At 38.1% G+C, this 12,969-nt stretch overlaps 1 protein-coding gene across 1 annotated transcript; it reads left to right on the top strand.

The window, feature by feature from the left end:
* Positions 1-5,155: 5,155 nt before the first annotated feature.
* Positions 5,156-11,047, top strand: LOC147861479 (U-box domain-containing protein 44-like). Its single transcript, XM_087322110.1, has 3 exons — positions 5,156-6,920; positions 7,089-7,398; positions 9,127-11,047. Exons 1-3 carry the CDS (start codon positions 5,691-5,693, stop codon positions 10,698-10,700), a joined length of 3,114 nt encoding a protein of 1,037 aa, XP_087178236.1. The 5' UTR covers positions 5,156-5,690; the 3' UTR covers positions 10,701-11,047.
* The last annotated feature ends 1,922 nt before the right edge of the window (positions 11,048-12,969 follow it).

Genomic DNA, 12,969 nt, shown 5'->3' with positions numbered 1-12,969 from the left:
GCACGAGTGGATCAAACCTCTCAATAAATTTTACAACACAATATGACCTCAAGCTACACACTCACACAAACGTTTAATCCACCAATGCCTTGATGACCATAACATCATCTCATCCTTTAGTGGCGACTTGTAGAAGCAATGGTTTGTATTGAGGTAAAACTCTCGTATCACATCCTAATTTGCACAATTTAGATGTTTGGTTAGTTCCCAAGTCGGTTTAGACAATCAATATCCCTTCCACAAGACTAGATATTGTCGTTTGACATCTTAACCTCTTCAAATCTTGGAATTATTCTACCTTGAACTTGTCATTCTCAAGTTCTAGCAAGGGAGGCCCCTCTAGTTGGGAAATAGAACTAGTAGACTCTATGTAAGGCACCTCAAACATTGTGTGGAATACATCATAGATCCGAAAGTGCATGGGGAAGTCAAGTTGGAGGGCAACCCCATTAATTTGATCCACAATGTGAAAATGACCCAATTGCCTATAGTCAAATATGATGCAAGAACACTTTGTCATCTTGCTAGGTACTAGCTAGACCTTGATATCCCGGGAAGGTGGTTCAGTGAAGGTTAGCGAGGTATGTGTGTCATTCTTGGCCATAGATAAGCTTAGCAATACTAACTATCAAAGTGGCCATGCCCATTCTTTTGCATAAAGGCTTTACCTATCCCATTGGGATATCCACACTAAATCATGAATGGGATCTGAAATTCGCAAAGAACATAGTGGTGCCAGTCAAGGTGTCTGGAAAGTGGTAAGATTTGAACTCAATCATCTTGTTGATAGCTCATGATATATACACACACACACACACACACACACACTATTGTACCACCATCATTTTGATGATGGAAACCCTAAATGGGGATTTGGAAGGGCTGAAAGAGATGTATGATGGTCTAAGGCATTCTTGGAATCACAACATGTTATCGAGCACCGACATCTTGATTTGAGTGAGCTTCGGCCATCGGAATCCAGATTTACATCGCAATGAAATCTTGTAGGATTTTTCCACAATCTGACCCAACGTTCTTGTTGTGCAATCTTGGAATGTTTTGTTATACAAGAATTAGCAATTCCCTCTTTGCCTTGAACTCCAGATTCTGCGAAATAACATAGGCTTTTGATCAATTAAGGCAAGCATCTATACAACAAGAGGTAGTATAAAGCTAAGGATATAACTTCAAATTGATATGAAGTCATGAAGTTTTAAAAGGATAACTTTAGGAGGAGGACAAGGTAATAAGGATAACCTTAAAGTTTGATTACAATGTCTACAAACTTCAAAGAGAAGGGAATAGGTTCACATTAGGCCATAGGCTAAAAAAGAGGTATAAAAGAAGCAACGGAGGAGAAGAGGTGGTTAATTATAGAGAGACAAGAGAAAGGTGAATGGAGAGGATGGAACGATTGCGAAGGGCTTTGGGGAGGATTCTTACGGAATCGTTAGGGAAGGCCCAAGAGGAGGTAGAGGATCTACGAGAGCAATGCGCAAAAGCCGAGGCAACACTAAAGGCCGAACTCCAAGAGTTGGAGCGAGTAAGTCCTAATTCAACTGACCAAAATAAGCTAGAACAAGTAGTGTCGTTAGAACACCACATTTCTACGCTCACTACCGCTTTACATGAGGCTCGAGATAAAGAGCGTGCATCTCAGGAGCGCGCAACACGTGCATTGCGTCTCATCCGGGACACGATCGGAGATATTGACAAGAAATACTCTGATAGCCTCAAACGTCTTCATGCCGACCTCCAAGAAAAGCTTGTTGGTGCCTCCATCCTCCACCAAAAGGCTTCTACCATCCTTTCCCATCTTGAAGACTCCTAGTGATTTGCCTCCTAATTATCTCATTGTTGGACATTATGTACTAATGATGCACAAAGTGTAATGGCACATAACATATTGATCCTAAAAAGGAATAAATATGACCTACAACTTAACAATGGTAGTATATTGAATGTTAGAATGGCTGGGTACAAACTATTTAGGAGAGTAGAGATGATACATGTCATGTTGCAATTAAAGTTGACCTCGTGTCGTGCTAATATATAATTCAATCCCTTGAATAACATAAAAACACCCATTTTTTATATTGCAAAATTTCTATGATAACTTTTTGCACATCCCAAAAAGAACTTTGTTATATTCAAACTTCATAGTCTCACGAGTAGGGTTGGACACTAAGAAGATGAGAAGTACCTCGTCATTAACCAATGAAAATATTATATCTCTAGATTTCGAAAGAATGAACCTTAATATTTTTGTTTATGGTGAGTTTCATCTTGGATAAACCAATGTCAAGGTTGGGTTTTGTGAGTCATAAGGGATGCTTAGCCTATTGTGGAATGATATGGAACATTGATAAAAACAAGGGTACTTTCAAAGTGGATCCTCTTTATTTATCAATTGTTCTAGATCCACATTGTTCATTGGGTCTCTCTCTCTCTCTCTGACAAAGCCCAATCCTTGCACAAATTTCTCTCACAACCACAATGTGCACTCTCGATTGCAACATTCATTGGTAAAGTTCTTGAACATCGAGAGTCGCTACTCACTTTCACATGTATCATGTGAAATGTAATATTTTTGGTCTCATATAGATCATGTTTGACCTCCGAAGACAATAATATAATCTCTCTCTCTCTCTCTCTCTCTTAGAGCTACATTGTTGTTCATTGTTCTCATAATGAGCAATCCAAAAGATGAGCACATGATTGTGAATGATAAATCATCCATGTTGGCTTAATCCATCTTGATGCGAAGGGTCCTCGAACCAAATGCACAAGTTACATCAAGAGCTTTATGTTTATTATTATGGTTTTATGTTAGTGGTATTATAATGATGGTTTATGTTAATGGTATTTTTAATGATAAAGATAATGTTAATGGTTAAGGTTTTTGCGAATGATGGTTTTTGTTAATGGTTCAATCCATGTTAATGATAAAGTTATCTTGGTTTTTGCGAATGATATTGACAATGATGAGTTTATGCTAACACTAGGTTCCATGGACTCTAATGGGAGAACATTCATGTAAGGATCTCGCATGAAAATAGCATGTGATTCAATTTGCAACAATATAATGATTGAATGTAAGGATACCTAGTCATGTAAATGTAATTTGTGTGTTTGGATGTTCCATAGACGGATCATGGAAGGTCATACATAATCATAGATGGGGCATGCTTAGGTCATTGAGAGGAAAAACAATTATTCCAAACCTCGTGAATCTTGGTCAAAAGCTCACTTGCAAAAAGCTTGTCATTTGCATCAAGAATGTCACCTACCACTTGGTTGTCGAAAGAAATTCCTGAACTTAAGAGTGTGAGCTATATTCACACGATGCATATATACCTTTCTCTTTTTCTCTCTCGAGTCTAATTAATGAAATCTTAGTTTTTATTTCTATTACTTTTTGCCTTATAATACTAGAAACTTATTGTTGGTTATGACGTATTGTTAATGTCAACATGGTAGAAAAGCGGGTGTTGTGTCACCAAAGTGTCCCTCCATCTTGATTTTTTATCTTCACTCTATGTGCTATGAGATCCTTTCGTATTCTAGTGGCCCCCCTTTTGTGAGTACAAATTTCTAAGGTATGCGCATATCATATATTTACTTTGCAGCCTTATGTGCTTTGTAGTTAATGATCTCTCTCAATTAATGATCTTTCATGATATAACCAATTTTATACCACCACTACCAGAAATTTTAGTTTTATTTGGAGCACCATATTCAAAGACTCAAATTTTCTTGGTCAAGTTTTGTTTGTATCTCTTTTACTCAATGCACGTCGACAAATCCCTCTAATTGTTTGATAAAGGTCAATTTTGGTAGCTATGTTGTGTGCCTCCATAGCTTACCTATGAAAAGATGAGGTGGACGAATGAGAAGATGAAATTATAAGCTCAAGCACGATTTAGAAAGATGCCCTCTACACCAATGCAATAATTTGGTGAGCACTCTTTATATTTTTATGACGACCATCTTTATGTTTTGCATTTCAATGTGATGAAAAACGACACTAGATTTCACAATCATCCTTAGAAAGAGGGGTACAATAGAAAGGACAATGACTGTTCTAGGCACTCAAGTTTCAAAGATGAATTAGTCAATGGTTCCTTTTAAGTAGAATTGCACGGAATACATATTGGAGAATTATAGACCAATATAACATATGGGTGTGAATGAAGGTCAATTGAGAGACATATTTTATCCATGGTCACCAACTTTTGTTTGGCTTATGACACAAGATGCTACGAGCTAAGCGAAAACTCTCATATTTTACTACGAATATTGAAACAAAAGCAACATAAAACTCATGATTGCAAAGGAGAGGGAGAAGTCAAGGGCATAATGGGGAAAGGGATGACCCTAGTTGTGAAGCACACAAGGATGAACATGGCAGCATGGGCATTGCGTGAAGTCAAACATGAGTTGTGTGCCTACAAGAGTGTGGCACACACACGTGGCCAGATTGCGGGCTTATCCACATCGAGAGGAATTTGCGGTCATCGGTCTGTAGAACACACACACACACACACACACACACAAACAAAGTAGGGAAATGGACCAAATGGTGGAGAGGAAACAAGAGCCATATGTGAATCCGAGTGGAGAACAATGGACGGTGTGAAGGGTGCATGGAATTGTTTGGACGTGGACGTGGACAAGTCTCATGGGTGTTTGGGAAAACACCAGTCATAGGACTGAATAATAGAGAGGAAACGAGAGGCATATGTGAATCCAAGTGGAGAGAGATGGGCAGTGTGTGATGGGCACATGGACTACTTTGGCAGCAGACGAGTCTTATGGGTCTATAGGGGAACTAATCATAGGACAGAAGAACAGAGAGGAAACGCGAGCCATATATGAACAGAGTGGAGAGCGATGGACGGTGTGATGGGCGGCGGGCGCATGGATTGGTCTGGATGAGTTACGGACATGGACACGGACACGGACAAAAGTCAAGGACAAGTCCCAGGGAACCAATCCTATGGTAGGACCAAAAGGCTCGTGATTTTGACAATTCTCCCAACCCTCAATAAATTATAAGAAGAAAGAGATTTGCCAGGAAATCAATACTCTGTTTCTCTCTGTCTCTCTGTTTGTCTATCATTCTTTGGCTATTCAACTCATGAACAATAGATGGATTGATGAATGAATGAATCCATCCTCACAGGTTCGATTCCTTCTCCCTCATTTTAGGCGTCTTCTCCTAATGTCATTCATCTTTTTCTTTCTGTTGCGCTGGCATGGATCCTTGTCAAAGTGTAATAGCAGTCATCATAATCATATGAAGAGCACCGATATGGGTCTCATTGTTCTGCAAATCCCCTGCTGAGCCTTCAAATTCAAGGTTCTTGGCAAGAACCTTGCTCTTTTTCTCCGTTGTTCCTCTTGGTCAAGCAGAATGATTAGGATTTTAGGCGCTGTTCTAAAAGGGGTGGGATTGAAATTTCTCCATTTTAGGTGAGTAACTACAGAGAGAAAGGGAGAAGGGGGGAAGAAAAAGAGAGAGGAGAGAGGTAAAGGATAGATTAAAGAAAGAGAGATCTCAAATAGGGTTTATGAGCAAGGATACCGGTAGATAGATAGAGAGAGAGAGAGAATCAAAAGAGGCAGATCGCAAAATTTCAAGGTCTCCTTTCCACTAGTAACAGTGAGAGAAAAACACATCTATCCAAATGCATAGTTTGGAGCTTCCAGCTGTTGTTCAACTCTCACAGAATCTGCTAAACAGAGTCTCGGAGGTTGCAAACACAGCACGAAATGCATCAATCGAGCAAGAAATCTTTCTCCAATTATCTTGTTATTTAGAAAGAATGGTGCCCATTTGCTTCGAACTTCAAGGAGGTCGCGATACTTCTCCTATGACCCGAGAAATTCTCGAAGCTTTGCTTCGAGAGGTTGATTCGGCTGATAGTATAATTAACGTATGCCATACCAAAAGCAAGATTTATTTAGTTACTCATTTGAAATCTCTAATGAAACAGCTTGAAAAGGTGGTTCATAACCTTGGCCGAAGCTTGAGTCTTATTCCACAATCTTCGGTTCAAGGCGATGAGGACACAAAGGCAGTTATAGATTCTCTCTCAAGAGATATGCAAAAGGTGCATTTCGAGGTGAAAGAATCAGATGATCGCATCCATCAGATCTTGAGAGAGAATAGTGTCATCCTACAAAATGACCTAGACATGCAAAAAGATCTTCTTCTTGATATTGCAAAGTCTGTTGGGATCAAAGATGCACCGCATAATCCTAATGCTTTGAAGCTCCAAGTAGAGATCTTGAAGAATGATCTCCGAGGAACAACTGAAGCTCATGATCTACAAATGATGGATCTCCTTGGAAACTTAGTGGAGAATTGGTCCCAAACTACTTCTACTTTGTCAAGTTCTATTGACAATAGTAGCCATCATCTTCGGGAGCAAAAGAGGGTTGAGCCACTATATGAGTCTTTTGTGTGTCCTTTAACAAAGACTGTTATGCGTGACCCTGTCACATTAGAGACGGGCTATACATATGAACGGAGTGCTATTGAGAAATGGTTTAATGAGTGCAAAGACAATGGAAGACCCCTTGTATGCCCTACCTCAGGAAAGAAAATAGAAACAGTTATTTTAAAACCGAGTATTGCTCTCCGACAAACGATTGAAGAATGGAGGATGAGGAATGAGGCTGCAAGGATTGACAATGCAGGGTACTTGTTGATGTCTAAGAGCTCTCAACAGGATGTTTTGCATGGTTTGAAGGATATACAGTTAGTTATCCACAAAAATCGGCTGAGTAAACATAATGTCAGGAATAGTGGATTGCTTCCTGTAATTGCTGGGTGTTTGAAACATGGAGAACAAGTGCGTTGCTCTGCTCTTGCAACATTGCGGGCTCTTGCTGAAGATGATGATGACAACAAGGTAATTGTAAGGCCTTAGCATTTCCATTATTGATACAAGGCGACACAATATGATGATAGTCATGTAATCAGATACTATCTCCATCTAATATGCATTCGGATCGTGTGATATGTTGTATAGAGGACAACTATTAAAAGAGAGAACATCTTAACTTGGTGTAATTTTTAGGAAGCTATCGGAGAGATGGATGTGATTCGCAACTGTATTAAATGTTTATCTCGAGATATCCCAAAAGAGCAGGAGGAAGCTGCATCTTTACTCTATGAACTTTCTAAATTCCAGCCCCTATGTGAGAGGATTGGTTCTGAAAGTGGTGCGATATTGGTTCTCGTTGGCGTTGCTAGTAGTGATACTAATAATGTTATTACGATCGAGAAAGCGGAAAAAACTCTTCAAAATTTGGAAAGTTATGATGTAAATGTCCGAGAAATGGCTGTGAATGGACGTCTGCAACCACTCCTAAAACGCTTAGTGGAAGGTATGCATTGAGAATTAATTTGCATTATTTCTATTGGAGCCCAAACTCTTGTTAGGATGTTGGTTTATTTTATGAGTTCAATAGATGTAACAGACACTAAAAAGAATGAATATATTATATTAGCGGAGACTTAACAGAGAAATGAAATATTAAATTAATGGCTTCAATGGCCAAAGTATTTGTGAGTCCAAAAGTTACATTCATGTGAATCTTATAAAATGTCTGGTAAAATAAAACAAAATTATGCTGAATGTAATTAAGCTGTACTAAAAGGACAATGATATAGGGATGATAGTTCTAGAAAGGCGATGCAATGTAACAAATAGTACATATGTGGGAGAGGTATAACATGAGTCGATCTGTCCATGAATGCTCTCATAAGCTTTAGGGAAGTGCTAATGTATGCGACATTAAACGCTGTAATATCTAACTAATACATGGCATACGTTGTTCATTAAATTTTGGTGAGTAGCAATTCTCTGTGAAATTTTGGCTTTTGATTAAAACTTGGTTTGTTGGTTCTCTTTTTTGAGAATGAACCCATGATCTTTTTACTGAACTGGTCCATTGAAAAGAAAATATTGCATGTGTTTGCCGAGTGATAGTTTTAGGCTTGCATCTGTTTTCCCCTTCCCTTTTCAAGAATCATAATATTGAAATTTGAATCATCTTGCATGAAATCTGCACCTTCGCTCTGTGGACATCTCATCTTATTGTTTTGGAATGCCTATATCTTGTTTGTTATTTGGATCTTGGTTCATTGTTTCTTGAAATCTGAAGCAGTACTAGTTCAGAGAATTCTACAGGAACTAGAAGTTCCAATGAAGCAGGAACTTATAAAAGTGGATATGTCAGTAGAGGTACATCACAAGGAATCTGATCTACCATCTCAACATGAAAACATGTAGAAATTACGGACCACTATGATGGAGCACTGTTTGTATATCCTTTTCACAAAGTCTCTGGTATCAAGGTTGTGGTGGAAATTTGGTTTGGGCCATAATTGCTTGAGGGGTTGTTGTCTTGTAAACAATCACTTGTGAATACACTGTCCCAATCCAACTATCTAGGCGGAAGACATGCGATGAAGTTGGCGGTTAATAGATTTTATGAAGTGACTTAAGTTATATGGATGGATGAACTACAGACAAGTTCATATAGTTTTGATTTCTGGTTGTTATTGATATAAGTAGAAGACCTGTATAGCCTTCTGTAATTATTAGTCTAAATCATCTCATTCACTGTAGAGAGCCAACTTTCTGTATTCCCGTCTCTATTACAAGCTTTCTCTTTCTTCTTTTGTTCTGCTCACAATATGTATGTTTGCATTCATACCTTTATTCTTCCAGAAAATCACTGAAAAACCGTCTGTCCTTTGTGCCAATACAAATACTTATCTGAAACACTCTCTCAGATATTGTCATTAAAAATGTCACAGAAGCATTAGTCAACAGAAAAAGAAAGAGCCAACATTGGTAATGAACATTCCTGTATTCCTCCTTGGTTACTAAGATGTTAGGATCTAGTATTTGTTAGACGTTGGAATAACAATTGTCTTTGCTCATTTCTATTTTCGTGACTTGAGAATAACCAAAATAATGGTCATTCCAAAGTATCAGATTCTAAATATGCTTCCAAAAATTGAGATTTCACTTCACTGTATTCACTAAATGAGGAAGAACTATATAGAATACAAAGGTCTAAAAGTTACCTTTTTTATACAAATAGGTGGTGAAGAAACTCGCCTGGAGATGGCCACCTTGCTTTGTGATTTAGTGCTGAGTAAGGAAGGAAAAGCTAACGCCGCAGAAGTGGGAGGAAAAGCATTAGTAGGAATGCTTGAGGGTGGTTATATGGCAAGTAGAGAGGCTGCATTGAAGTGCCTAAGACAACTTTCGGAGCTTGAGAGCAATGGGCAAGTTTTGGCTAAAGCAGGTGTTCTTGGTCCATTAGTAAAGGATCTATTTGTAGTGGGCGTGAATCAGCTACCTATGAAACTTAAAGAAGTTTCAGCCACAATCCTTGCTAATGTAGTAAGCTCAGGTGTGGACTTGGAAGATGTTAAGGTAGATGGCGATGGCAATACTCTTATTTCAGAACCTATCTTGCATAATCTACTACATTTGGTTTGCAATACTGGCCCTACCATTGAGGCGAAGCTTCTTCAAGTCCTAGTGGCTCTTGCGTCTTCTTCTTTAGCTGCTGATAGAGTAGTGGTGGCGATAAAAAGTTCAGGTGCTATGTTGAGCCTGATACAGTTTCTAGATGTGCCACAGAAAGAGTTGCGAGCAAACTCAATTAAGTTGTTGTATCATCTTTGTGATCGTATGAGACAAGAGATTTCTGATGGCCTTCGTTCTGCCATGGGTCAGTTAAACACTATGGTAAAGCTGCTTGAAATGGATGGTGTCAGTGAAGAGCAAGCAACTGCATCAAGGCTAATGGCAAAGCTTCCGATCGAAGATGTGCATTTAACTCGTGCTTTATTGGATCAAGGAGCATTGCCGATTATTATAAAAAAACTTGATGATTTGCGCCAAGGAGTTGTCCGAATAGGTGCAGGGCGATTCATAAGTGACTATAAGGTAGGCTTGGTGGGAGTTCTGTTAAGGTTTACTTATATATCTGATGGTAAAACAGATCTGGTACAACTCGCCCAAGATTACAACCTCACATATGTTTTCACAAACCTTCTGAAAACAGGTGGTTTAGATGAGGTTCAACAATTCAGCGCCATAGCATTAGGAAATCTATCAGTTTATTCAAAGAGGCTATCTGTGGTTCCTGAAATAAAAATAAAACAGGGGTGTTGTTCATGGTTCCAAAGTAAACCAGAAAAACCACCAGGATTATGTAGTGTTCATTCAGGGTTATGCTCTGCAAAGGAAACATTCTGCCTTGTTGATGCTCAGGCTGTGCGCCCGCTTGTATCGTGCCTTGATCATCCAAATGTGGGGGTAGTTGAAGCATCTCTAAAAGCTCTTTCAACTTTAGTAGTGGATGCAAACGACCTTGAAGGGGGCATTGGAATTTTGAGTAGTTCAGATGCTATCAAACCCATCCTGACTATCATGAGAGAGCACAAAACGGAGCTACTCCGGCAGCATGCGGTTACTGTAGTGGAGCGTATTTTGCAAAATGATGACATGGCACGTACCATCTCGAATGATGCCAATATGCATACAGCATTGGTAGAAGCCTTCAAATATGGTAACCCTAACACACGGAAGAAAGCTGAAGAGGCATTGAAACTACTCAATAAGATACCTACTTTTTCGGGTGTCTTCCAGAAAGTTAAATAAAAATGCTCATGTCAGATCTCCGATATTTGGATGATCAGGAGTTGTGGTAGCAGTACTTTTTACTCTGTATTCAGTATATTCTTTCTAAGTTTATTGGCAAACATCTGGCTATCAAATTTATCAGCTAATGTCTCTGGATGTAGTGGTGGCATCCTTCAATAAGCATTTTATGAGAATGGTCTACATGTATATTAACATGTGAACATCCCATCATTTTGTAGTTCAAGATGCTGAAGCTCCTAAGATATGGTATTGAGATATACCAACATACAAAGTCTCTTGAACCCTAAATGATGGTTTTTATATGTATATTTGTGAGATTTCCTAATCAGATTGTGTTGTACTGAGACCGTTTGTTTAATGTGGTCGACGAGATATTCTTTTGTTTTTAGATTTTATGAAAGCATAGATTGGTTGGCTCCATGTTCAACCCACCCCACAAGACAGTCTTAAGCAATCAAAACAACCGATTGAACAAGGAGAGTCCAGGTTACAAGAGACTGTACTCTAGCAAGTAGACTGTCGGGACTTCTCACAGTTGATAAATGCACGTAGGAAACAAAGAAATAATAGTAGAACTTCTCACAGTTCATATAGCAGAAGTAAAACGTTTTCCTAATACAAAATGCAATTAACTGTTATCTTTATTTGCAACACTAAATCTGTTAAAAGTAAAGAGCTAGATGATTTAGATGCTTGTGAAACTCTCTTTTGATAATACGCATAATATAGATAATTATTGTAACTCCATAACATCTATAAGATGTATGGTTCTTGGAGAGTTTGTCCTTTTGAATCTAGATGTCCTGAATGTAATCAGTATTCTTGAATCTGCTGAAACAATGTAGTAGTTCAATGAGCATCTTTCAAGATTTCGAATTTGAAATTGTAATCAGGAGAGTATACTGAGAGAATAATTGGTCTTGTGTGCTTAATGGTTCAAATTTCACATCGGTTTATTTGGGCTTTCATTTCAAACCTTCTATTGATCTTTATGTTACACCTTTAGAAATTAACCAAAATTGGGGATAAAGTTTCTAACACAACAATGGGTTCTGACATTGGCTAAGTTAATGGTGCCATAACAATACTCGAGAAAATGGATACAAAAGATTGTAGAAGGCAAAATTAGGTACACTTTTAGATCGTTCATAACAATCTTTTGTATGCCTCTATTGGTACAAAACCAACTTAAACTGTGGTTCATAATTATTCTTGGACCTTATGGATGCATGGTCATGCAAACTTTTAGGGTGTTGCAAAGTGAACGGCCGAATGTTTTGGAACAATCGATAAAATCAGGACCTTTTGTAACATATCATATTGAAACGATCGTCGATGATGAGATGGGTTGCCTCTTGTTATTTTTGGGGTAAAATGATTGGTGGTTTTATGACGTATTGTCTGATTATGGTTATAATGTTGTATCTAATGGTGTCATTACTATTGAGATAACAAGCTTACCCAAGTTCCACACCCCTTGTATGTTTTAAATTCCTGTGCATTGAATGAACAAATACCTTTGATATCCCACTCTCTCCCATTCAATCATTATTCCAAATTTCTATATGGACTTCCATTAAAGTTCCATTTAAGCCAAGCCTCCTCTTTTGTATAAAATCTTGATTATAATTGATTTACTTTAATGTCTATTTTAGCTTCATTATAATCATCCACATCTTGATTAATATATTTTTTGGTAGGTTTTTTTTATCCTAGGTCTTGGGTTTGAGACCAACTTTCTCACCTCTCTATTACTCCATACATCATTATTTTCTCTCTCTCTCTCTAACAATTGGCCAAACAAGTGACACAATGAGGTTGTGCCTTCATCTCTCAACAATTTTCCATCGTAGTTCCTCACAAATTAAGTTGACTTTCTATCATAGTTGTTATGGGCATTATCGTAGGAGCCAATTCTAAAGGTAAATTTTAATAACTTCATGGTAGGATGTTGGAAACTTGTTATACTAGAATTTGCCCAAACAAATGACGAAATGAGGTGAGTGTTATAAATGTAAGGTTTAATCTCTTTGCAATTTTCCAAAAGCTTCAATGCGTCCTTTCATACTAAATTCAATTGTTACTATAGTTGTTGTGGTCATAACCTTAGGAGCCAATTCTAAAGGTATACAACTAGGATGTGGGAAACTGGTTATTTTAAAACTTGGGACAAACCCATAATGAACTGTGACATGTAGGAATAAGTGTTAGTTGTGAAGAACTAGATTAGATAGTTCTTTGGAAGATGAAATCTATCCATACAATG

Source organism: Azolla caroliniana, unplaced genomic scaffold, assembly GCF_043228905.1.
Source record: "Azolla caroliniana isolate FFs.n. ecotype wild unplaced genomic scaffold, voAzoCaro1.0.p SCAF_7, whole genome shotgun sequence".
Lineage (NCBI taxonomy): Eukaryota > Viridiplantae > Streptophyta > Polypodiopsida > Salviniales > Salviniaceae > Azolla > Azolla caroliniana.
This window is presented reverse-complemented; position numbering and strand designations above follow the sequence as displayed.

Excerpts from the sequence above, each read along its gene's own strand:
- LOC147861479 (XM_087322110.1), top strand. The coding sequence starts at position 5,691 with ATGCATAGTTTGGAGCTTCCAGCTGTTGTTCAACTCTCACAGAATCTG. Across the intron at positions 6,921-7,088 it reads AAGATGATGATGACAACAAG|GAAGCTATCGGAGAGATGGA; the intron begins GTAATTGTAAGG and ends TGTAATTTTTAG. Across the intron at positions 7,399-9,126 it reads CCTAAAACGCTTAGTGGAAG|GTGGTGAAGAAACTCGCCTG; the intron begins GTATGCATTGAG and ends TTATACAAATAG.